Raw genomic sequence first — 27039 nt, forward strand, 5'->3', positions numbered from 1 at the left:
ATATATTTCTCAAATATTTTATTTCATTTTATAAAACAACACAAAAATATCAAAATCCAGTCCCTCATACATATTTTCCAAGTAAAATTCCAAACTTGTATTGTATTTTGTGGATGTAGACTTCGCCAGGGTTCAGTACAGAGTTTGGGAAATTTTTCTGAAAATAAAGTAAATTAATTTAAATATACTAAACAAATCAAGTAAAACGGTGTTATAGTAGTTACCGGATATCTTGGCGTCTCGGAATATCGTACGAGTCGCTGCGGAACTTAAGTAACACTGTAACGGGAAGGGACAGCATTTCGTGCAGGTTTCCATAAGCCGCCAAGATATTTGAATAGTATTATACTAACAATTTTCTCTCCTTCGTTACATTTTCAATTTAAGTATTTAATGTATATACATACTGTCTAATATCAGGACTATACCAATGTATAGCAAATTATGTTTTCGGTTTTTGGCTAAAAAAAAAAAACATACAGACGAACTACCTACATACTAAACATTCATACGACTGACTTCCCAAAAGGAAGTCAGTCAATAAAATTGCCTCGCGACAATCATGCCCATAAAGATGCTACGAATCTTTGAATTTTCAAAAACACGCTATTGTTACTTTGACCGACCTTTTGTAAGCCAAATATATTTAAAAGTTATTTTCTATTCATCATTATTTGTGCTTATAACTGCATTTGAACCCTTTCTCTTTGGAATAAAGCCCGCTACATACGCTCAGTTTTTATCTAAACAGTCTGGTCTTACAGATAAATCTAACACTTTCGAATAAAACTGAACGTGTGTAGCGGGCTTTATGTCCACTGTATATAATTACTACATTTATTTATTTATGTATTTAAACTCACATGATTGATCGCATCTGGATAATTTTGTGGCAGTAAACAGAAAAGTCCATGTTTTTTGTAAAACGTCCCTCCTTTCCCGGCCAACGGGACATAACCGTAATGCTCTTTGCCCTGGGGAAATACAACATTACATGTTACTAATTAAAAATATTGTAAAGCTATAGATTGAATATGGTAGCTTTTTATATTTTAAATAACAACGAGCAAGCCTCGTTTCGCCTTAGCTGAAATGACCTCGCTCTATAGACATCTGCATTTCAAGTTGCGTTACCAATCTTTATTCGATGAAACATATCCCTCACCCCGATTTCTTTCCCTTCCTTCTCAGCATAGGAAAAGGATTATTTGGCAGATTCATATTTTCAAACAACACTTTACTTTCTTCGTCTCCTAAAAACTACCGTGAATTCTTCACTCATACATCGTATTGTTATACTAATACCAAGAATTAAGCAAACAAAAGGATACCAGTTTATACAATCAGAATATCAGGGTTTATCAGGAATATATGAGCAACAGTTGCGAGACCGTAATTGCAACATCAAGAACAGCAACAATTTCCATATAAATTTTCTCATATACATCGTTAACTAGTGCTTTCTACTATTCAATGTTCACCTCTCGTCCATCCGCAATATCCTGGGCGGTAGTTCTTTCCTCCTCGTCCTCAGCACTCGCCTCGCTCTCGCTCTGCTCCGCTCCTTCTTCCTCTCCTCCAGACAAAGCCTTTTAAAAATACAACGCAATCATTACAACTTACAAATCTGTTATTAAAAATTATCAGGCACTTTCCACATTTATTCAATACCAAATATTCACAATGCTAATGTAAATAGTAATTTAAAAAGGATAATTATTGAAAAAGCGAAAATAAGTAAATTAAAATTAATTGATCTTCAGTGAACTCTTGAAGTAAGCCATACTTAAAACCTGTATAGACCTGATTTTCGTTCATTTTCCTTTCCACCCTTTTCTTGAGAGGAAAAGATGGAAAGGAAAAGTTGGTTTAACGTCGACGAAGACGCATAGGAAGGGGAAATATCCTGTTTATGTGTGTCTCCTCTTCCGTCGATTAAGGGTAGGCAACACATCTGCAATTGTGGATGTCTTTGGGCAACGGTCGCTTCGCCATTTCGGCGGATTGAGATGGCCGCTTGCTCATCTGCCACCTTATAATAAATAATACTAGGTCGCTAATGGCATGACTGATATTTCTATGAGCAATGTTTACATTCATACTGGCACGACCGCTGTCAGAATAGTAACAACCGTCTGCCAGGCTTGTTGCATAGTGGAAAAAGGGACTTATGTACGTACCGCAACTATTCTGTCCGGATCCGGTAGTCGGTTCCCCGTGTAGAACTGCAGACCTGGCTGGTTGCTGTACACTTCTAGCACACGCCCAGTGTCCGGATGAAGAGCTCTGAAATCACACTAATATTATAAATGTGAAAGTTTAGATGGATGGATGGGCGGATGGATCTTTGTTAGAGTTTGTAGCCTAAATGGCTGAACGGATTTTTATGAAATTTGGTACAAATGTAGAGGATATTCTTTTGTTTTTTTTTATTCCACGCGGACAGAGTCGCGGACGAAAACTAGTATTACATATGCCTCTTAACTCATTTAAGTTGTCGAAATTATTTAAATATTAAATGTCAAAGTGAAAGACAAAGGTTATTAAAATGGCGTTTATTCTGGACACAAACTTTCTGCAGATATATGAGAATATAATTAAACCACTGCATTTTTATCTGTATTAATAAAATAAAAATATGTCTCAATAATTACTAACCTGGCGTGGAAGGTCAAATCCTGTGCAGTGGCCTGAGTAATGCAGAAGTTGACATCGTACCCTCCTTTGGGTATTTTCGGCAACATTGCCTTCAAGCAGCGCGGAACTCGGAAGTCAAATGCCGTACCACCGACAACCTTTTTCTCTCCTGAAAACGAAATACAAATATCTTCAATTCATTTCACTGATATTATAAATGCGAAAGTTTGGATGGCTGAAAGGATTTCCGTGAAATTTGTATTAATATAGAGCATATTATATTCGTATACATTTTCTACATCTTAAAATGCTTGTTTGTCAGTTCTTTGTACTCCTTATGTGGTTTTTATATTGTCATTAATATTTGCAATATATTAGTTTTTTAAACTCACCAGTAACCAATCCTTCGTCGTCGACTTGCGTGTATTTATCAGCATTAACAGTGATTATGTGATCGTACATCGACTCCGCGCCTCGATGCTGTAACATAACATATATAAAAAATTTAATACGTATTCGTTAACAATGAATTAATTAATAATAAAGGGAAATTAAATTTTGGCAACGCTGCAGCTTTTACTCCCGGCATTCCAATAATTAGCCCACGGTCAATCGGCCACTAAGGGAGACCTTTAAGGTATATTAAGTGTATAAAATCTACAATACGTATGTTTACATGACCTTTAAAGGTCTCTCAGTCCATCAGTTTATTTTCAGCGTTGACTAATGGTTCACTAAAACTATTCATAAACTTACATGTCCGGCTAGATTGAAGTACGGTGCGTTACTAAGGTTAATGATTGTCGGTTCCGTTGTCGTGCACTTCATTTCAATGTTGATTGTGTTGTCGCAGGTGACTTCGAAGCAGAGCTGCGTCATCACAGTGCCCGGGTAACCCTCGTGAAACCGATCAGATACGTGGCTCATGTAAACTTTGTTGCCCACAACGTGTGACCGCCAGTTCACCTAGAATTCAATAAAGAACTTTGAGAAATGGAATAGTTAATGTACAGATTGTTGTATAGCTCGACTTTTAATTAAAGAAATCATTTTGACTTATTCATACTCTTGGATATAATGTGTTTGAAATATTAAGGCCTTGTCAAATTTTATTCAACTATCAATATACTTTTAAAAGAAGCAAACAACTCAAGTTATGGTAATCTATTAACTAAGGGAAATCAATTAATCCGCCCTGTGTCATTAACATGATTAAAACATAGAGAAAAGGAATATTGGTTTTGCATAATACCTACACATCCAACTATACGTTGAATTAGAACAATTAGCGGACACTATTTTTATAATAGATGTCTTTTACGTTTTGGCAAAGCAGCGCCTTTCACTGTGACGACGTCTTTGTCGAAATCGTCTCGAAAGTCGTTGTGTCACAGAGTAGTAGTCGGTGGAACCATTCCGTGGGAACAATGATTCTTACACTTACGTAATAAGGGAGCTGAGTAAATTTAACTGAACTATGATCAACTACCTTGGTGCATCTGGGGGTGAATGTGTTCTAATTAAACGATCACAGCGACAGACTCGTCTTGACTGACACCTTTACTATTAGGAGAAAAACACGAACATAGTGCGACATATGGCAAGCGATGAAGTAGTATCAACGCGTAGTCTCAACTTTGATAAGCCTTCCAAGTGACGTTGCCATCCTGTATCTTAATTTACACAAAAAATCGTGCCATCTGTTTCATCGGTTTCGGAGCATGCCGACAGATGTGAAATAATAACATAATTATTATATTGAGATCAAATACCAATAACCTACTGGATATGTTGGTAGATAAATACAACCATATTTTCATCATCATCATCTCCCCTGCCTTATCCTACTCCCGTAGGGTCGGCGCACCGGGTTTTCGTCCTCCAAAGCATTCTATCATCCGTCATCTCAGTCATCACTCCCTTCTTGATCATGTCACCTTTCACGCAATCCATCCATCTCTTTCTAGGTCTACCTAGAAAGAGATGGATGGATTTTAGCTATCGTTAAACTTTTACTATACTATACCGATCAGAAAAGGTTACACTTAAAATAATTATTTCACGTAAAGAATTGCATAAAATGTAACATAATGGTAAAAAAAGGGAATGACAAATGGAAGATCAATTACGAATTTTGTTTTTGTCAATACCACTTCGTGTATGATCAGGTCAGGGGAATTTTGAAAGGACAAATTAAATAATAGTGGTCAGTGACTGTCAGCTTACCTTATCAAATCCTACATAACCGCCATTGCAGTGATTGGGCCCCAAATTAGAGGACAACATGTACATCCTTCCCATTGGCCGGACAGACATCGTGGCGTTGCGGATAATGTTTGCGTATCGTCCGATAGTAGCACCGAAATACGGGTTGCGAGGTTGAAAGTATTCTGTTTACAATAAACGTACTAGTAATAAACAAGAGTATTGCAAAGTTATGTTCATAGTCAGTATCGTTCGTAATATTAAAAAAGCAGTTGCACATAAAATAGTAAGCAATAAGTAAACACGTGGGACAGAAGACTACTCTTGTTTCCGACGCGTCATATCTGTTGCCGGGCACTTTATGGGCGGGAATACCAAAAGCCAGTAGCTGGCATAATTACACACATGCCAGCAAGAACATTTTCTGACAGGCACGTCTCGTTTCGTATTGTGTCGGAACTAGAGGGCAAGCTACTACTCCATTTTACTGGCATGTGTATCCCCGCCCTATTTCCGTTTGGCATAAACAGAAGAGAATTCCTACGGACAGTACTACGCAATATTGAATAGGATTATTTTAAGTGAATTTTTTGCATTTTATGCCTCAGAATCTAAGGATGCGTTCAGATTTATATACCTTCAAGAGTCTCAAAACCAGCGATGACGTCATCTGGGACACCTTTCTTGTCTGGTACTTGTATAGTCGTAATTGTCGCACCATAAGTGATCACCTGTGAGTGATCAATATAAACTTACGTTACTCGTCGTTAGATATAGCAGCTATATGAGAATAACTGTTTAAATCTACACTGTTAAACGGATTGACGTAAGCCCCGAGTACTAACAATCACATTCAACCATCTTGATTTAGCATGAATTTAACAACATTCAATCGATGTAAACCAAATGCAAAATATCTCAATCAAATTCTAAATCTATGCTATAGGAAAGACTTAGTTTTTCTTTTAATTTCTTAAACATACAAATATCCAGACCTGGACTATCATCCTGTTTTTCGTTTTCCAAGTGAACCTCCTAACAACGTCTATATTACTACTTGATGCACAAGGACTAGTTACAGCTTCCGGGGTCATGATCTCTTTTAATTCTTTCGATTTCTTGCGACCATTTTTTTTAGTTTGATCTATGGGCACCTGTTTAGGCATGAAACCGAAGCCATCAACGGTTAGTTCTACATCGGGAACCTTGACGGGTTCCGGTTCAGGAATAACTGATTTGTGCTCTGAAGCCTCTGATACGACATCACCGCTGGCTTTATCGTCTACTTCTTCCGTCATTATAATTTAGAATTTAGATGTGTTTATTACTTAATTTAATTGTTTTTTCAATATTTTTTACATTTATTTATTTATACAAAAAATTATGAAGGAACTGACATTAAAAAATGATTGAAAATAGGCTTCGTTTTTTAATTTATTTATGTCATCTGTCGCGAAAACAGTAAAGAAACAAGGTTATATGAAATTAACAACTTTGAAATTATTTTTTTTATTAATGATTAAGAAAACCAAAGTTATTATATGAATACAATCTAATAGCCGCATCAGGTAACAGAATTAAAAACATTTACAAGGCTATCTGTATCTCAAACGTATTCAAGTAATATAAATGAAATGTGTAAATCATTTTAACACTAAAATAATTTCATTCGAACACAATTAAGATTCATTTTAATACATACTTATAAATAAATACAAATTTATAAAACGAAATCATATTTGAACTGCATCGAGTACGCGAACAGTCGGTGGTCAATATTTGTACACTGCGACTAAAAGGTCAAACCCAAAATACTTTCATGCTTTGTTTATTCAATTCGATAGTATCCGCTTTCCATTTTTTCTTTTCTTCTATAATATTAGGTATCTCTTGCAAATAATCAACTTCCTTGCAAGGCGAAGGAGGTATAATGCTAATGAGTGGTATTCCTATTTCTTGAAACGAACTCATCGAAGAAAAGCCACTTTCATCCTCGATAAAGTTCGATACACCATTGTAGTCATTTAATTTACCAATAACTTGAGTTTGTTTTCCGTTGAGTGATTCTGTTCCACTTTTATTATCGGCTTGTTCATTTTCAAGTGTCTTTATCTCCGGTAATTCTTCGCCCAAGTCACTTGAAGTAGTCGAAGTGGATTCAACGTGTTTAAGAGAATTCGTCCCATTAGTTGTAGTTATTTTGTTCGTAATGCAACTGTGGGATTTCGTGTCCTCAGTCTTTACATTACGACCCTCTTCTAATATAAAATTCATGGCAATATTCGATAGGTTTAGTGATGCAGGTCTCTCTATTTTATTTTCTATAAATTTGAGATCAATCTCAGAGTTTTTGTCGACGCAAGCACAAGCGAGATCAGGCAGTTTTGTGCTTAGCACCGTGTTGGCAAGAGTAATCAGTCTCGACATTTCTTCGCTAATTTTTTGCGATGATTCATGTTCGGGCACAAGATATAATTTCGACTGGCTCCTGAAAGTCAAAACGAACATGACTTTAGTGGCGAAATAAATTTTACCATGTGTTTTTTTTTAAATATAGTAACATTTAAATTATCAAAATATCGAAGAAAAGATTATACACGTTCTGCTTAGTAAATTTTGTGATGAAACACATATTTTCGTTTTAAAAGGATAAAGATATAGTAGTATTACTAAGGTATATCTATTTAATAAAGTTATGTAATTGAGTTAACATTTACCAAAGTCCATTGCAATCTTTGTAACCATTGACGTTACTGATAGATTTGCTAATTTTCCTTGTACTTATCTTCTTGGCGGGAGTTATGGCATATTCTACATTTTTGTTAACATGCCACACAGAATGTGCGCGCGGGAAATCATTGAAGTTGAGAGACCTGGCGATCATTCGGGGTGAAACATTCTTTCTTAGTAAATCTTCGTTTTTCTCGCCGTCAAAATGCTCCTTCATTCTGTTCAGGAAAGTTACTATTTGCTTAAGTAATGCTATGTGCATCTGTCTGTTCGCCTCAGTCTGAAAATAATTACGCTCACATTGGCAAATTATAAACCGAGCAATAATATAAATACTATGTCTGCACAGCTGATATCACATTCGCGAGACACAACCGCTCAGCAATTTCGCAATGTTTATAAATAAAGACAAGCTTTGGTGCATCAAATTCGCGTTCTGTTAGAAAACATGATTAATTTACCTGTGCTAATTGCCATCTCAGTGTTTCGACCTCCATATTAAGAACATTTATTTCTGTTTTTCGTATGTTCTCGTTAGTATTGTTGTGCTTGTCTGGCGGTTTCACGGGCTCCTCGGTCTGCTCCGTGCGTGCGTTCTTCGAAAGTTGAGTGCAAATCTCAATTCTTTCTGGAACCTGTAACAATATTAAAGAGATGTTTGAAACCGTGTCATAGAACAGTAATGTATCATTATGAATTCAAAGGAAAAGGTGTTGAATATCGCGTGTAGTAATTTCACTTTACAATGTTGAATCTGCAATTTGGACTGACTAATCATGGGAAGTAGTAATGATTTGGAAAGTAGAAAGAAACATTAAAGCAATACAAAAATAATAATATATTTAGAACGCATTTCAGTACACGCACTTGTGTTTAGTGTGAAGACAATGCCGTATGCGCTCATTTTGTTTGGTATTTTACATTCTAAATAACTATTCTAACAAACAGGTCTTACTCTCATTTGTGCTTGTGAGAAACAAAACTGCCGTATGCGGTGTGTAATTTATCTTACATAACAGTACCTTCAGTGCATAAAAACAAATCTCAACAGAATTCTCGTTAGCGACTCTTTTGTATGTGCGTTTGCAAAAAAACTCGCGCACAAACACGTATTAGATCGGCGACGTCAGACTCATCCCACGCTTTTGCTAAGACGTAGCTTATTGACCTCTATGCGAACAATGAAAAATGTTCCTAGCACCCGTTAACTTGATCTGACAGACGGCTAAACTGGAATGCATTTAACTATTGAATGAACATAGATTTAAATTTTTTACCGGTTTGTCTCTCGAATTTGTGTTCAAATTTTTTAAACGCTATCTTGCGGATTTGCTTTTTTGTTGGTACCGTTTCCATTTAAGAATTTTAGGAAAGTGATGGCGAAACTGTTTTGTTAAAAGGCTTTCACAAATTGTGAGACAAAAACTAATTAAGAGTAGTGAAGTCAAATCTAAAATGTGATCCAGGGTTCGAGTTTAGACGGAATTCATGACCTGCTCGTTTGAAGATAGATGACTTTAACTGGTGACATGTTAAGTTATCGGCGTTAGTACATCGTCCAAGATATGACATAATATATCTTCACTTCTATTTTCAGATAATATTACGTTGAAGTCTTAATTATGTGAGTTTATACCTAGATTCATTGGACTAAAGATTACCGGGTGACGTCGAGGTTATGAAAATCACCAGATCTTGAAATCTTGATCGAAACACATTTATGTTATAAAGTTACCACCGTTACTTATTTTTATTAATACAGTTAATCAATGTTAATGAAAGAGATTTTACAATTACTTTTAACATTGTCCACTAACAGAGCTGTACGTTCATTTGCGATTTACATTATAATGCCATTATTAAAACCGTATACTCGTAGTAAAAAATATTAGGAGTGAATAATACCTATAACAAAACACGAAATAACTGCGACTACACATTCAGCGGCAGACCGTCAGCTAATGCTAGTTTTACATGAGGGCAGAACTGGGAGACAGTGCAGTAGTGCCTACTGCTATTGTTTGCAAGGATGAGACAGAAAAGAACCAGTTAACAATGTAGTATTCCATTAACGGCATAGTAGAATGGTCAAAATGTTGTATAGTAATTCATTTTAGATGCACGTCACATGTTGGAAGTTATCAGCTTCATTTAATTCGTTTTTTTATTCATACGAATGTTACTTTGTCTATGCTGGCCTGTACCTGTACTGTAATATTTCACTGTTCAGCCCTGGTGTGAAACTAACATAACGGCCACGTCGGTGTACTGGTAATCTGAATTACTCTCGAATTAGGTCACTATACGCGTATTCATAACAAATTACGGTGAATTTCAATGAGCGAATGAGAAGTTATTGTTGATTTATCTCAAACAAATGCCAAGGAATTTGATCAAAATATAATAAGTACCAATAGTTTCAGTAATTGAAAGTTTATTAATTGTTTTTAACAATAAAATAATTTAGGAATAGAATTAAATTAGGAGTTCTCTTCCTGATTTGATTTAACTTTTGAGATTTCGTACATTTTGGAGTGAACAAATAGAGAGAAACATGACCTTAGTCTGAATTACACTCTAATAGAAATAAATATCAAAGTATAAATTACAAAGTTGTGTAGAGAAATGTAATCTGATCTGTTGACCCCATTTCCTTCAGTGGACGGCATTTGTTACAGTGTCGTGTGTCACAGGTGCAGAGTTTCCATCGGCTCGTGTGTCACGGGCAGTGGATCGGAACCCTTTGCCAAGGCCAATGGAACAGTCTACATTAACACTTCAAATACCTCTCAACTAACGAGTCGATTCCATGTAATGGATGGCCTACCGAAATGTTTGGTTATGATAGGTTCAGATTTTCTAACATTTTCTTACTTGTCTGGGTTCTGTGTCATTATAAATTACCTATTTCTGTTGAATAAGAAAACCTTCTACAGCGTTTAGTTTCTTTTCTTTACGAAGTTTGTTGTTTAGGACTCTTCGAAACTAAACAGAGTTAGAACAACGACGCCATATTTCATGGTTTTATAGGTTCCCATTAAGTCATCTTCAACAACTAAAGATCTTTTACAAAGAGCAACTTGTAAATCCAGCACTACAGCGTTAATGTTGTTCTTATATGGGTCAATGGCAAGTAGAAACCATTGTGGCAATGCACACGTCGATAACGTATCATTTTCACTGAGGTTACGCAACTGTGATTCACTGTAACGCGTTAAGCGGATTTCGGACTAACGATTGTCTTTAGTGTGACTTATTAATGATATAATTAATTTTAATAGTTTGCTAATTCTGGAACATTTTGTCACGTGACTGCAATTATACGAATAAATGGAACACCAAATAATAGGGATAAATATATTAGAGCACCGGTTAAAAATCAAATCAAATAATGTAAAGGGAGAATCCCAACTTTAAGAGCTAACGCTGTCGCTTAAGCGATAACCCAAGATTTCTTGGCTTAGTATGGTGAATTAACTTAACTGAAATATTAAAAAATAAAAAAAAATTGTGTATTTACATTACTACGAACTTTTTAAATATGTATACATCGTGTGTTATGAGCCTAACAGTGGCTGTGAGGCAAGCTGGTCTCGGTCCGGCGACGACGCGTGACGCCGCATCCGGCCGGCCCTCGGAAGCTTTGCCCCACCTTTATTCATTGTCTGTCTGTACTCTACTGTACCGAGTGCTGCGCCCGATTAAAATGCTACAATTATAACGGTACGATAATCAGAGTATGGTAAGTGTACTTAAGATAGAAATAAGTTCTTAAACAGAGTTAAGCATGTTGAAAAAATGTACGGCTAATGTTCATGTAAGTATTATTAGAGTAGAATATCACAGTTTGTGTAAAATAGTATGGATATTTCAAGTAAAGTAATTGCCATAAGTTGATGTAGTTTTATTGCTTAAAGATAAATGGTTGACAAGTGGTTCTGCGCCTTTTTTTTTATGATCCTATCTACGATATATTTACAAACTATCTGTTGTTCGCGAATTCATTCCCATGAAATAAAAAAAATAGTAATAAAAGATGCTACTCAGATAAATTACTTTACTAAGGGTAAAAGAATTTTGGAAATCGACCCAGTAATCTTTGAGTTATTTCAATAGACACAAAAATACAAATCTTTCCTATTTATAATATTTATTTAGTATAGATAGTGTCGATTAACGTTCACAAAGGCCTTTTGAATACACGTTTATGAAAACGATGCAATCGTAAATAACACCGATGAATCCAAAGGCGCCAGAAGTCCGTACGTCTTTATTCATTCAAGACAAGACACTCTTGTACTTATCTTTCAAGGACCGAGCACAACATCGGAGGGAGAAGCGATTGTTTAGTTCAATATACAATGCCTATTCTGTTTGTTTTTGCTTATTAGCATACGTGTTGTTTGCCTTTTGAATGTGTCATGTATGACCAAGATCAGCTATCACCAATTCATCAGTAATTTTAAAAAGGAACATTTAACAAAGAATATTCAAATCCAGTGCAAAATTAAGCTTGTGTATACTGATTATGTTTAAATGTTTTCTTTTATTAATACTTGTCTTGAAGGGTAAGCTGAGGGCGGATTATTAGTAGTCATGTATGTCTTCTAATCTAATAAAAGTAAATAAAATAATTTTTGTTAGTGATTTTAATAATAAAGTTCCTTGGGTAATAATGTGAAATAATAATGAATTACCGACTTGTGCGCGATTCTTTTATTTATGGACTTAGAATTAGTTAGTCCTAACATGCATCGTAATAAATCCAAAAAGAGAAACGAGTGTTTGGTAAAGATAAAACGTACTATAAGTAAATCACAGATTTCGCTCAATTGTAAAAATCACCTGAGCAATGCTTGTAGTTTCAATTAATCGGCCTACGACGCCACGTACTTATCGCCGGCCAGCAATGTATTTATTTACAATACAAATGCACTTGGTAACTTGAGTCTCATGTATATGTATAGTGTATACTTCTACAGCAAGTTACTACTAGAATAAAAATTTGCACGATCGATCGGTTCAGAACAAGATTTTTGCTAGCTCACATATGTATAAAAATATTTTTTTTATTTATTTTACGCTAGACACTTCATGAGCCTAAAGCTTCGTGTGCCGGAACTGCACGAAACAGACTTAAATAAACCGTCATCATCATCATCATCATCAAATTAAAGCCATTTCCCTGAGGAGTGTCGGCATAATCTAAACTTACGTACATTTTTATGATGATATCTGATGAAAAGCTTAGTCTATACTAGTATTAAAAGGAGGACAGATTTGTATTTTGTATGTATTGGAATAACTCAAAAACTACTGGGCCGAATTAAAAATTCTTTCACCATGATAAAGCTACGTCATCAGTGAGTAACATAGCCTATAGCCATAGCCTTTTTTAATTTTACGTGAGCGAAGTCGCCAGCAACAGCTGGTATAGTTATAACAGCAAATATTTTTTCCGTAATAATTGCTATAAAAGAACATATACGACTAGATCAATAGGGTTGCTTATATTGACAAAACAAAGCGTGTGATTGCGTGCACTATGGACACGAGCCATCGATGTATGCCGCTCACGTCAGCAGTCCGTGTCGCTTCATCTGTTCATGTTAGATCCGGTAACAATATTTATTATGCGTGGACACTATTAACCGCCGGAACACTGGCGGAAGGGCAACCAAAACAAAGGTTCATTAAAATTGGTGATTTTTAAACCATACTCATTGCATGCGCTAGAGATGAAATATACAAACGAATTGACGACCTTATTTTAAGAAATCGTTAACTATTCATAAAAATAAATGAATTTTTACACATAATTTACATATGTCACATTAATTAATTTTAACGCTTACTTGAAATATTTGGTGGCGTGTAGGTGATAGATTTATCCGGACAAGATAACAGTTTCGTCAACTCAGAAATGAGACAGTTTTGCCTTTTATTAAAGGACTTTCAATGTGTTTTTTTAGGGCAAAGACCTACTTTCTTTCAATATGTTGCATAATTGTTTTTTTTTTATTACTATCTAGTTAAGGAATCTGTCAGACAGAAACTTTCGCTATAGTTTTTTTCCTTTTTAAATAAAATAAGTTTTATAGAACGATTGAAGCGTTGCCCGAGTACCTAAAATACGATCTCTATTCATCGATATCGAAGATATTTCACGCTAAATAACATAATAATAGCCAAAGATGGTTTGCCTTTGTTTACGTTGTATATAAAAAATATTCAATTTATTACATTAGGTTTGACTTTCACTGTGTTTAATTCTTGTGCCGGTCGAAAAAGTACTTAAAACATAATTCAAGGTCTGTTTACATAAAGACTAAAAGAGTAGGGTATAATTATAAGCCTGTATTAATTAATTGCCAAGAAGTATTTATTAATGGTAACCATATTAAGATATTAATCAGTTATTTTATCATGAGATTAAAAAAATTATACGGTAAATGTGAATACAATAATTTTGAATGAATTCAACGTGATTTAAGTTAAATCCTTATTCGACCAGTCAATGAAAAGTCTAGAGAGCAAAGAACTTTTGACACAAAAACTGAGAGAAATCTATTATTTTCTATACTTCTAAATTTTATCTTATCTAAAATAACTTTGTTTTATGTCCCATTGATTTTATCTATTTAGATATAGATTGTAAGGTAAAATAATATTTAGGATTTTAAATTATGCTAGGACATCACATCATTGATTTCGTTAATCGCCGTTTTGATTGCAATATTATTCTTATATCGTCATTAACATATTATACAACAAAACATTCACAAAAAAAAAAACAATCTCTAGCTAACCGGTTCAATTTACAAATGAATAACCGTCGGAATGTTTCTAAATCGCAGCTATTAAAGCTAAAAATTCCAAAAAGGACTTTAGAAGTGAACGTTTATTTGTTTTATTAGTTCTTTATTTTTATTTTATTCAACTTAAAACCTACTTTCTCGGGGAGTTTCGTTAAACCAAAATGATATACTTTGGTTAAACTCATTAAATGTGACGTAACACTCATAAAGTAACCTTTTAATAGGCCATATTTACCATATTTACTGTTGGATCCTGTTTTATTTTCTTCGTCTAAACTAAAGTAAAGTATAATGACCTCTAATGTTGAACTACGAATCGCCATGGTAGCTTACACCCTCCCTGGTAGATACATATTAAGTGGTTCCACGCGACTTGGCACCACCTGGCATTTCACAGTCGGTGTGTAGGGGCCTTAAATTGTCTGAATCCGGCCTGGATGATTCACAGGTCTTTTGCATCGTCTACACGACTTTGTACTTAAAAACAAAACCGACTTCCAAACAAAATTAAAACAAAATATTCTCAAAAAAACAATACACTAAAAGTAACGAAATGATTCTTTGAATTACTTAAACCTTAAACCTCACTTATTGTACCTGTTATATCTATATTGTACAGTTAGTATTACTTTGAAATCGATGTCAGTCATGGTAGAATTCATTACTTAAACGTTACTATACGTTCAATTGTCAATTGCTATGGTAAAAATAAGTTAAAAACCGAACGCTATTTGCGGCATTCTATTATTGCTTTCAATATTAATCCTTATCCAAATAAAGGCGTTTGTCCTTATCCAAATAAATTTGTCCTTTACAGTATTTCAATTGGACTAATAGTTTACAAAAAATAACACAAACAATAAGGGAAACCGAAAAATCAGCTCACAAACTACCGGGCTTAGAAATTTGGAATCTGGCATCAGTAGATTTCTGTTATTACATAGATTACTACTTAGTTAATACTCTAGGGATAGGATGAATAAAGGGGCGAACGTAAGTTTTCAATTTTAAAACTCCACACGGGCGAAGTCATGGGCAACAGCTAGTAATACATGTAAATGTTATCGTTTTCTGTCAGTCTTCTGTATAATATTCGAAGTTAAGTGGGAAGCGTATTTAATTCTTCGACTATATAGTTGTGTTTAAGTGTCTTGTGTTTGTTTGCTTACAAATAAAAGTTTCTGCTATTGAACACCATATGAGCAATCCTATTGTTACATTCCTTTCATACACTATTTACATAAATCAAATAAAACATTCCGATCAAATATTATTTACATAAATAAAAATTTGTTTTACTGATCATAACCGACTAACAAGCGTTTATAAACGTTTGCATATCTTTGCATAAAGCTATCCAAATATGACTGCATAATGCATGGTTGTGCATGGTTGTTATTTAATTTAATTCAAAAAATAAATTTTTAAAATGCTAAAAAATCCTGAATCGTACAAGTACGCAAAAAACAGGGCTATATAAATACAAAACTATAAATCGATACTGTAAAAGTGTTTGACGCAATCTTTGGGTCAACGACCTTGATCTTGAGATAACCTCCACTAATGTGTAATTGTCGTTTGGCAGGTTATCGTACGTACAGTCAGGGCACTTTACGGTGTTCTACCTTTAAAAATTTTGCATTGAAACGAGACAATCTTTGCCATTTAGAAATAACCATTTATGGAGCATTAAGATGCGCAAACGACTGGTTAACAATAAAAGTAATTAGCTTTATACCACTTTATCCGATCTTCCGACCTTTGTAGTATAAATACATTTAAAAGCTGTGCCCTATTTATTATTGTTTAGCGTTGTTGTATGATGCGTTTAGATCATTGGCACCGCCAAATTCCCTGATAGTACGTCTTAGTTATGATAGTTTATTTTTCACTAATATGTCTGTTTTTACGATTAAAAGGATAACAATGTTTGTATGTATTTTTATGGACGAAAACTCAAGGTTATTGACGATATAAAGACAACAAAATTTTGTTGTTTGCTTTGCTAATGCATCCTGGATGTACCGCCGGTTTTCATACTAATATTTTTTTTTCACAAATTCTGTGAATTCTTCTGTAAGTGAATTAACCATTCATACTATTTGAACAACTATATTATTGTGTGCCTAAAACTTCCAGTGATTCAGAAGCGATATAAAACTATAAGATAGTGTCGATCTGTTTTTATTTTTAAAAGGCATTTAAAAACATAATTTTATCCAATAACTTCAAATACAGATCAGAAAAAACTCATCTTTGTTTAAAGGGTAATATAAAAAAAAGCAACCTTCGATATAATTTTAAAGATCGATTGTTGAATTATTAGTAAACAAACCACAAGATCACACACATCTATTTAGGTTGAAGTTACCTTTCCTTCTCATAGAAAGGGAACAAGGGAACATAGAAAACTCATTGGCTCTGTAAATCACGTTTAATTGCCCGCTTATAGTTGCCTTCCGTTTACCTTTCCATTGCTAAACTATTTACAATTAATCCAGTCTAATTAATTGAAATTTTAAATTGTACAGGTTGCTTTTATATTTTTAACTTTGTTACAACCAACATTAAAATTAATTTCTCCACTACATAAAAAAGATAAATCTAGTGTACGAATTTGTTACCTGTAAAGAGTAAAAATATCACACAAAAGTCTACAATGCAGAATACTAACGAATACGTATTTCTAGACATTATAACTAAATATAAGTCGACTAATGTGAAACGCACCCGGCAGGTTTATAGGTCTTAAAACGTTTCCTGCGAACAACCGGCGACAGGCGGGTACTTTCGCGCGGGAAACTCGGCGCTGTGCCGCGTTGCTGGCCGTGGTGTATTGTGAAATGCAATTAAGATGCTTCAACTATTGAGAAATTATAATTTAACAATGTTTCTTATATTTACAGCCTCTTAAATTTGTTATAAATATAAGATGAAAATGAGATATTTCGACATCAAGTAACGGTTACCGGTATTTATATTTTGCTAATTGAATTATCTCTATTTACATATGTATATAACTTCTCTGTATAATAAATATTAATAATGCATCTATAAATAAATGATTTTAATCGTTTTTATTAACAGTTTAACCTTTATTGTCACTACATTTATTTTTATGTATAGAAAGTCACACCTTTACCTCATTTCAAAAACACCTAATTAATAAAAAGAAAACAATGGTTTCGACAACAGACATTATCGGAAACGACGAATTCGCCTTGCTCTACAAGGCGACGAGGTATCTAATTTCTTTTTATATACAATCAACTTTAATACATCGTGATAGAGTTCAAAATGTGTGTATAAAAGTGACAGTGAATGAACGCAACGATAATTAATTGAAACGGGCGTTGAATTTAAATATATCTGTAACTCAAACAGACCTTGTGTAGCATCCATTCAAGAACGTAGTCATACTAAACTATCAGGTATTTAATTTCTACCACATATATCCTACATACCCGTGAAAAATATTACTATCTTACCAGTAAATATAAAACGACTAGCTTTCGCCCGCGACTCCGTCCGCGTGGAATTAAAAAAAACAAAAGTGACTAGCCTATGTGTTCTTCCATATTATCCTCTACATCTGCACCAAATTTCATTGAAATCCGTCCAGTTGTTTAGACTACAAACTCTAACAAACATCCATCCATCTATCTATCTAAACTTTCGCATTTATAATTTTAGTAAGAAGTAAGATTAGTGTATCGAAAGTTAATGAAATTGAAATTAATCTATACTAATATTAAAAACAGGAAAAATTTGTATTTTTCTAAATATATACAAGAATACATTATTTCAATATTGAAACAACTCAACAGCTACTGGGTCAATTTCAAAAATTCTTTCACCATTAAAAAGCTGCGTTATCAGTGAGTAACATAGGATGTGCTTTTATTATTTTTTAATTTCACTCGGGTGAATTCGCGAGCAACTAGTTCCTATATAATTTGCAATATAAATCACCAACTGCAATTGATTATTATCCATCGCATAGTAATCATAATCAGTTAAATGACCATTATTACGCCTTGAGACACGCACTTGTTACACTGCACTAACTACTGTATTGTTACTGAATATGCGCTGTATTTCAACTAAATATATCGTGTCGTTTAGCCTTAACTTTGTCATAAATTAGCGATTAATTTCAAGCTAATAATACTTTAATATTCATATAGGATACTCACTTTTGTTTTTTTTTAAACTCCACGCGGACGGAGTCGCGTCTGCAAGCTAGTTTAAACTAGCTAGTTATTACGTTCGCAATTTATCTGCCATTCTTTACTACTATTGATAATTTCTGTTGACTATTTTAGTTTCTAGTACCGAAACAGTTACAATAAACATTACATAAAAACAAATATACCCGGATACCGGTGACCACTTGGATTAAGCCAATTTGATACTTTTCATTTCATTTATTAACTATGACAAGTCCAAATCAACATGAAAACACGACAGTATTGTGCGAATGTCTTAAATAGCGTGCGAATAATTGTGTGTATGAAGTTTGAACAAATTGTTAATTCGTTGAGCTGTTCAATTAATCTAACGGGTAAATGTTTAGGAAGTGGATTTACACTTTTTCAATATTAATTTAAAGCGGTAGAACTTTAACTCTGTTTGTCTAAATAAGATAGAATATTTTGATAAATGAATGAAGTATCGAAAGAACTTTGTATGAAGGCAAATACCGTACATAATAGACAGGTATCGTAGTGACGAAACAAACGCGCATAGCGAACAGTTATGAACTATCGATATTCGGTTTAAAAAAATATCGAACTTAACTAAAATTATTATTTTCTTATTAAATAATTAAGAGGACAGTTCTAGTATTGATTATAGTGTAGAGAATTTAGCGATGACAATAATAATAGCGAAATCCAATTCGATTACGTACGGCTGTAGTAGTCACAAATATTTATTTACTTCTATTATTTGTAATGGATCTGCAGGACATTATTAATTTGAGAAAATAATGTTTTTTTTTTTTTTAATTCATAAGTTATAACTATGAATCTATCGATTCCGACTTCTATAAGAATAAAAATCGAAAATCGAAAAGAATCATGCTTGATTTTACATAACACATCCCTACTAAATTGTCAAAAGAATTATCAAACTAATCTATCTTATTTAGACAATCTATGCAAATACTCTGCGTTGAACACTTCATGGAAAACTAAAATATTAATTATTGTATTATGATTAAACCATCTTTCGTCCATCAATGGATGTTGGCGAATTATGTATTCCACAATAAAAATATGCATAATTTTACATGTGTTTAACTGTAACACATTTGAATAAAAGTGACATAAGAACAATGTAACATAAGGAAGGAATAATATAATTCATTATGATTACAATTTGTTTGATACAATCGTATCGATTTATGATTATGAAATTATTTATTTGGTAACTTAGAACGATAAAATGTTTTAAATTAAGACTTCGTAGTTATATTGTATACCAACTACGAAGAACTTATTATATTTATTTACATAGTCTAAATTCAGTTAATGGTATTATTCTTTTCAAACATCCTAGCGGCCCAAGGACCGCTGCGCCCGTTTGCCACTATGCCCCACTAAAAATTCTGTTATGAACAGCCAATATATCCGTCGAGCCAATTATGTGTTAACAAGTTTTACTTTTAGACATATGTGAATTGAAACAGATTGTGTCAGAATATATGTAAAGCATGTACACTAAATGGTAATTAAATGTACCTACTTTCATTTAAGTCATCTTACGTGTAAGTCTGTTATGCCAACAGATGGCTTAGTCTGCTGGGGTCAAGTTGAACAAGTCAGTCATATGGGACCTCTGTCAGTCATGTCGGTCAAGATTGGACTAGAATGTGTAATAATTAATGCAATAAAATGTGATCCGTTAATGAATTCTGGAGATACGTATTAACATACATCCATCTATTATATATATTATCTTTCGCAATTATAACATTAACAAGATATGGAGTTGATGTCGTCAACTTTGACATTATTATGAAAATATTAAGTCTCAACAACTCAAGCATAGATTTATCTGGAAATGTGCTTGGACGCCGTGAAATTTCATTACAAATGGTTATTAATATACTGACGACGCGTGAAATTAACGATGATTTCCAATTTTCTAAAGCCTTGAAATCCTACTTATATATTCAAGGTCTTGAAAATAGTAACTGGCTTTCGACCGCGACTACGTTAGCGTGAAATAAAAAAAAAGTAACCTATGTGTTCTACCAGACTATCGTCTACATCTATGCCAAGTTTTATCGAAATGCGGACTCAATGCGTAATATCAGGTTTCTCATGCATTGACTAGAGTATGATTTATCTATATTAAAAAAATAATATGACTAAACATCACGATTTAATAATTCGTTAGAAACTTGGCCGAGGTGTTAAACATAGTCTGTTTAAGAAGACAAAAAAAACAAAGGTCTATAGTGCGTAGCATTAGCATGTAAACGTGAACATAAAACATTAGATACACCTCATTGGTAACCTAACTACATTTACCTGCCGTTTATCAGAGACGTGGGATCTTAAAGTCTTACGGAACTATAAATATAGAGCATAGTGTAACAATACATGGATTATGTAAGAGCCCAAATGAGATACAATAAAAATTCTAACCCGGATCTATTAAGGTCGCTATTCGCATACTAATAGTGTAATTCGTATAATGTACGAGTATATACAATGTGAGAGCGTCGGTGACTCAGGAGTGAGCACATCTGAAGGTCCACCACCGCCATGTAATAATATATTGTCCGATTATCTAATTTCATATATGACGTACTTACGGTGAAGGTAAAGATCCTGTAACATGCAGATATGTGAAAAAACATTTCAAAGATACGTAAGTCAACCATCCTTTGGTCAGCTTAGATGAGTTTGGGCTACTGACCTTATCACAAAGAGTGTTATTCCAGACTCTCGGTTTGTATTTGGTTATTTATGTAAGATTATTGTTTCCAATACATTGTACGAGTATGTGTGTACGTAGTATTACCGTATGCAAGTAATATATTACCAAATATTTTGCATTAAAGAATCATTATGTTCGGTCTTTAAGATACAAGTCATGACTTCAATTGTATGCCTATGTAGTCAAGCGAAGTATTCCCTTGATTTAGTAAACATTTACTATATGCAGACTATAGTTAACAACTTATTATACTTTATAATTCTTATTACATAACATAATCATAATAATTATGATATTTAATATATTATACCACTCAATTAATACGTTTCTAACTACATACATGTGATTCATAAAAAAATTCTATGAAAACAAATTGTTGGCACGTATTCATTCATTCAGATGAATGTATAATATTTTAAATCACATTGTTCATTCATTATGAATGAATACTAGAGAATAATAGTAAATAGTAAAAGTGGTACTTACAATAAAATACATTCAGTGTTGACAATACGCGGGATTTAGCTTATTCGATTTTTTACCCTTCTTACTAAAAACACCGGGTGTGCACCCTGATAAATTTATTGACCCACGCAAAATCGCTGCCGACTCTGATTTAAAAGGAGCTTTGAAATAATTCTCCTAAATATTTAGGTGTACTTAACGCGTGGAAAGAATGGTAGCCAAGAACGGATAGAGATCAGTAAGCAGACAAATGGGTTTCAGGCATCGTGTAGGTGCGTGGCAGCTAGAAAAAAAACACTAAGGGTCATTCCCACAATTCTTGTAAATCGTCAGATAACAATCCAGCGTATAAAATATATGAAAATAACGGATTTTGGTACTCTATCTGACAGTCGCTTTTAAGCTGAGCCTGAGCGTGGTGGCACAGGCCCTAATAGTGGTATGATAGAGATGGAAAGCAGTAGCAAGTTTATTTGTTGCGTTCCCCTTGAATAGTACTGAAGTAACAAAGCAAAGGACTACAATCACGTGCTACACGTATTTGAAGCGCATTTAGCTGTGTCGCATGCGAAGCACGTGCCTTACGCCACGACGCTTCGTGACTAAGGTAATATTTATTGTATCCGTCGGTTTATCAACCGCAATTCCCGTTACGTTCGCTTATCATTCCAACAACTAACCTTTGACATGAATGTATTAAAAAATATTCACATAAACTAGTAGCTAATGGGAGGAAAAAGTTTATTAACGCGACCGACTGCACCAACCAGAGACTTCCGGGAAGTATTAGAAATTCAACATTTTATGAATGTACACCTCATTTTCCAAAATCTAATTGTTTAGACATTACAATTGACCAAACATACATTTATACCTTGGCATGTATATATATCCAAAACAATCTTTCTCTCCAGGCACTCTTGCAATTTACTTGTCAACATAATATCGCTAGATGGCGCTTGCAATTAATCCTATAGGACTTAGAAACAAAATATCCGTAGACGTAACGGAAGACCGTGTGGTGTAATTTAATAAAAAGGTGTAATGGTTAAACAAATAAAACTATTAACAGAACAAGCGTTCACGACAGGTGTGAGAGTGGTAAGACCGACGGAAGCGAGCGTTGCTATTGTGGTGTTCACGCGATATGAAAGGGAGATAGCGAGTCTTTGTTCGCTATATCTCCTTGAACGTAGTTAACACTCGTGTGAGAACTGCAATCAGGTAGCGGTGCTAATGCCGCAAGAAACCAGGAACGCTGCGCCATTGAATGATTGATAAACAGTATTAGTTGTCGTTAGTTGAACATTCAACGTAGTGCATCACTTACTTAAAAATAACTGTATTTTTATGTATGAAAGAAACTTATTCATATGCTGAAATATTCTATTGTTATCCTAGAGTCTAAGACCTAGTAGACTATAAGTTGAATTAACTCAAAATCTTTATTACATTCAAGATATGACATTTTAAGTATCTATATTACATTTAAAACAAATTTTTCGTCTCAAATGGTTGTTTAGACTTTATTATACTAATCTGCACCAAGGGACTTGGTTTAGCGACTGAGTGTGAGTGTGGCTGTCAGATATGGACGTTACTTGGCACATTCATCAAGTAAGGAATATAAAGAATATCTGGTAAATCATTTGCGTCTTAAGTTTCAAGAAATTATTTATATGTGAGTAACTTTCATGCTTCTATAGAAGTGTTAGTAATTGTGCCATGCTCATAGGCGTAAATAATGACCTTGTTTTTCTATATTGTAGTACATAGTCTTGTGGCAGACAGCTCAGTCATCCGCCTTTAGCTTAATTTTTAATTTTTACGTTTATTTAAAACCTAGTCATTGTCAACCTTATTACACAAGATGGTAATATTTTTCACGTATGTGATTGATTTAAACGAGAGAGATATTTTTTTTAAATGTCTCATTCGGTTAGCCATGTCTTTAACAATTAAGTTTTTATTAATAGTGGGAGTTTAGAGCTTATGTGATGAAAATTAAAAGTTTGTCTAACACATTTATAACTTTCTCCGCAACGTCGCAATGACAAGGAAGCCATATCGAAGTTGTTTTATTAATATGAAAAGCTCGTGATGACTTCCGCAAACGTAAACAATATTCCAATTATAATGAACATACTCCGGAAGGGGAAAACTTCCTGTGTGGAAGAGGAGTGGTTTAATTAAGTCATTAGTGAAAACACACACTATCAATGATCATATACCATTTAATACCAAACTAAAAAGAAGTAATTTAAATGTGATGGTATTACAATTATGACAATATTAAAATTTGTAGATGGATGTATTGCGTAAAAGGTGACATGATCAAAAAGGGAGTGATGACTGAGATGACGTATGATAGAGTTATGTGGAGGACAAAAACCTGTTGTGCCGACCTTACGGGACTAGGATAAGGAGAAAGATGATGATGACATTATTAAAATATGTATTTTATTTTTTGATTATGGCAACCTTGAGTTCGCTCGGAATAGCAAAAGGTTTATTCGCAAACAATGTAATTATAACAAACACAATTAAAAGTTGGTAATGTGAAATAATTTACACCACCATTTAGTATTTCTAACGCAAATACTTCAGTCCGAAACGTAAATGGGTCAAGCACGTAATATTAACGTAAAATAACCTCATTTCACAAACGATCTTGTATTCCTACATATATTTTGTAGACTATTTCGATCCGTGGTTCAGTCCTTACGTTAAGTAATAAACCCTAGATTTCCGTAAATAACTTGGTTCAGTTTTTAACATAAAAATCTCGTGCTAGAACGAAACATTTAATTTTTATAGAGGAAATATCTACATTAGATATTGCTGTAGTATTTGAAATGTGATCATGATCGATAAAAAAACATCTTATCAGATACAAGCACATATCATTTGTGCTGAGAACACATATTGTGTTACCACGCTCTTATTGCGTAAGAGTTCTTATTAAAGTTAACCTATCAAAGGAGAAATTCCTCCCAAAAAATACAGAAGCGTCAAGCCGACGCATTTTCAATATTTAATAAACAATTAGAAAAATCATGTTAATTATTGTTTTAGACAAATCGTGGTTATTTATAAGAGACAGGATTTCACTTATCTATATTAATATTATAAAGAGGAATAATTTGTACTTTTGTATGTATTGAAATTCTTATGGTAAAGGAAAACATCGTGATGCAACCTGCACATATCGGCGATAAAATTCAAAGATATGTGTCAAGTCAACCAATCTTCCCCAGCGTGGCTGACTATGGCTTAGTCACCCTAAGTTACGGCTCCGAGCTCCTTAGTGGGGACGTATAGGGAGCTGTTGATGATGTATTTAAATAACTCAAAAACTACAGGGCCCATTTAAAAAAAATCACCATCCATAAGCTATGTTATCAGTGAGTAACATAGACTGTTTTATATTGTTTATTTTTTATTCCACCCGGGCGAAGTCGCGAGCAACAGCTAGTTACTTATACATTTACAGTTGCTTGAAGAAGCTTATTTTAATTTGTGGACGCGCTGACTAATTGGATTGATAATGGTTGATTATTAACAACTTTCTGGTTTCTTGTAACGATCAGAAGTCTCGGTGACAGTTTTATCAAGACATGAATGAAAAACAAAAATTAGTGAAATTGTGTGATGTCACACAATGACAGGCATATTGTAGTAAAACTTGTATATAACCATACAAACCAAATTCTGTGTATTTATTTTAGTCGACCAAAATTGATTTAATATTTGGAACTTGTTTGAACAAGTTATTTTTTTAGATAATTGTAAACTGGTTACTGTTTAGGTAAGTTTTGTCTAGATTTTGAAAACAATTTTATTTTAATAAGATGGGGTTATGAACCTGAAGTTAGAACTTATTAGAGTTACCAATGATGAAATTAAATAAAAATATACCGGTACCTTAAAGTGGGAAATTATTGTCCAATGTTTGATCAAGGGTTGATTACATTTTTTAGTATGATGAGATCAGATGCGAGATGTAAGAGATATTGTACCGTTAGTATTAAAATCTACAACCGTTTTTTTATTGATTACTCTACAAAATATATATAATACAGTATGAAAAACGGAAACATAAAGTAACAAGTAAGTAGATGCTCACAAAAACATTTGAACACAAACCAAAAACGTACCTACAACTATAACATTTTAATGAAAATAGTAAAGTTTTACGCAAGGTAGGTAGGCGTTCCAAGCGACGTAGAACCAAATTCCGTTATATTTTTTTAAGTATTCAAAGATTTAAATCTACAAAACACTTTCTCTTTTTTCCACACAATTAAGAAAACTTCGCTAATTAATACTACTATTCTATGAGACTTTGGGTCATAATTTGCAAGCGCGGGATATTTTTAGGGTTAGGTAACTAAAAAATACTGCAAACTTACATGACTTTTTATATCCTGGCGGTTTTCTAATGGTCGGCTTATAGATGCTTCGGGTCCCGAAACAGACGGCGATCTAGAGATATACCTATTAGAAAGCTTCCTCGCAAAATTACTCTTGAACTCCTCACATCTCATTATAGAATCCACTGATTTGTTAAAATCATCGTCCTTTATTTCAACGATCGTTTCCGAACTCGTTGCGAGCATATTTTATTAAAATTCAACATAGGCTGATGAAAACATAAGGTCGTGTATTTTAAATTTAACGGCAAACTGCGCACGTTCGCTTCACGGACCAACTCAACCGTCAACGATCGCGGTAACAACAATACTGAGTAGTGAGTAGCTGCTAGCTGACGAAATGAAATGAATAGCCTGCAAAACCCTTCCTCGATATGCACTTGAAGAAGTCAATTGTAGACAATACTATTCTTCTTGGCATGGGATATAGTTTTATTTATTTAAAGAAAGATCTTAATTAAAAATTAATAGTAGTCAATTATTTTTTTTAATCCCTTCGCTTTTGCCTCTAAAATAGTTGTAGCGCCCTCTTTTGACACATTTCTTTAAAACCGTTCAGATCTTTGACACTGTGAATGTAGTTTTATTGAGTTCTAAAAGAGGGCGTGCAATTTAATTTTTAAACATGAAACATGACACAATACTTCTTTTGTATTCGGGGACTTTCACTAAATTTTTCTTCGATACCAATTTAAATACATTACAATATTTATAGAGGATTATTAATTTATAGGATCTCGTAAACACTTGAGCACTTCACACTTATCGGCAGCATCGTTGTACGCGAGAATATATTTTAT

The 27039-nt window shown here is 33.8% G+C and overlaps 2 protein-coding genes across 3 annotated transcripts; both read right to left on the minus strand.

The window, feature by feature from the left end:
* LOC106101757 (aldose 1-epimerase-like) lies at positions 1-6216 on the minus strand. 2 transcript variants are annotated; one of them, XM_013281091.1, is made up of 10 exons: positions 5838-6216; positions 5480-5573; positions 4864-5027; positions 3394-3603; positions 3030-3117; positions 2659-2806; positions 2181-2286; positions 1482-1589; positions 864-974; positions 2-157 (listed from the first exon to the last, which is right to left on the minus strand). In XM_013281091.1, the coding sequence occupies exons 1-10, from the start codon at positions 6138-6140 to the stop codon at positions 65-67; spliced, it is 1425 nt and encodes a 474-aa protein (XP_013136545.1). In that variant the 5' UTR covers positions 6141-6216; the 3' UTR covers positions 2-64. The 2 variants fall into 2 exon arrangements, with proteins under 2 accessions (XP_013136546.1, XP_013136545.1); XM_013281092.1 differs by lacking the exon at positions 1482-1589 and having other exon boundaries at positions 1-157.
* A 300-nt stretch (positions 6217-6516) lies between these two features.
* On the minus strand, positions 6517-26532 carry LOC106101758. Its single transcript, XM_013281093.1, has 4 exons — positions 26219-26532; positions 8034-8207; positions 7560-7852; positions 6517-7330 (listed from the first exon to the last, which is right to left on the minus strand). The coding sequence occupies exons 1-4, from the start codon at positions 26423-26425 to the stop codon at positions 6643-6645; spliced, it is 1362 nt and encodes a 453-aa protein (XP_013136547.1). The 5' UTR covers positions 26426-26532; the 3' UTR covers positions 6517-6642.
* Positions 26533-27039: the final 507 nt, after the last annotated feature.

This window comes from Papilio polytes, unplaced genomic scaffold (genome assembly GCF_000836215.1).
Source record: "Papilio polytes unplaced genomic scaffold, Ppol_1.0 DF823957.1, whole genome shotgun sequence".
Classification (NCBI taxonomy): Eukaryota; Metazoa; Arthropoda; class Insecta; order Lepidoptera; family Papilionidae; genus Papilio; species Papilio polytes.

Bases quoted from the DNA above. Each gene is read 5' to 3' on its own strand.
- LOC106101757 (XM_013281091.1), bottom strand. From the start codon at position 6,140: ATGACGGAAGAAGTAGACGATAAAGCCAGCGGTGATGTCGTATCAGAG. The intron at 1,590-2,180 runs GTACGTACATAA...TATTTTTAAAAG, and splicing joins ATCCGGACAGAATAGTTGCG to GCTTTGTCTGGAGGAGAGGA. The intron at 158-863 runs GTGAGTTTAAAT...CTTTATTTTCAG, and splicing joins ATCCAGATGCGATCAATCAT to AAAAATTTCCCAAACTCTGT.
- LOC106101758 (XM_013281093.1), bottom strand. From the start codon at position 26,425: ATGCTCGCAACGAGTTCGGAAACGATCGTTGAAATAAAGGACGATGAT. The intron at 8,208-26,218 runs GTAAGTTTGCAG...ATATTGTTACAG, and splicing joins GCCAGGATATAAAAAGTCAT to GTTCCAGAAAGAATTGAGAT. The intron at 7,853-8,033 runs GTAAATTAATCA...AATTATTTTCAG, and splicing joins TGAGATGGCAATTAGCACAG to ACTGAGGCGAACAGACAGAT.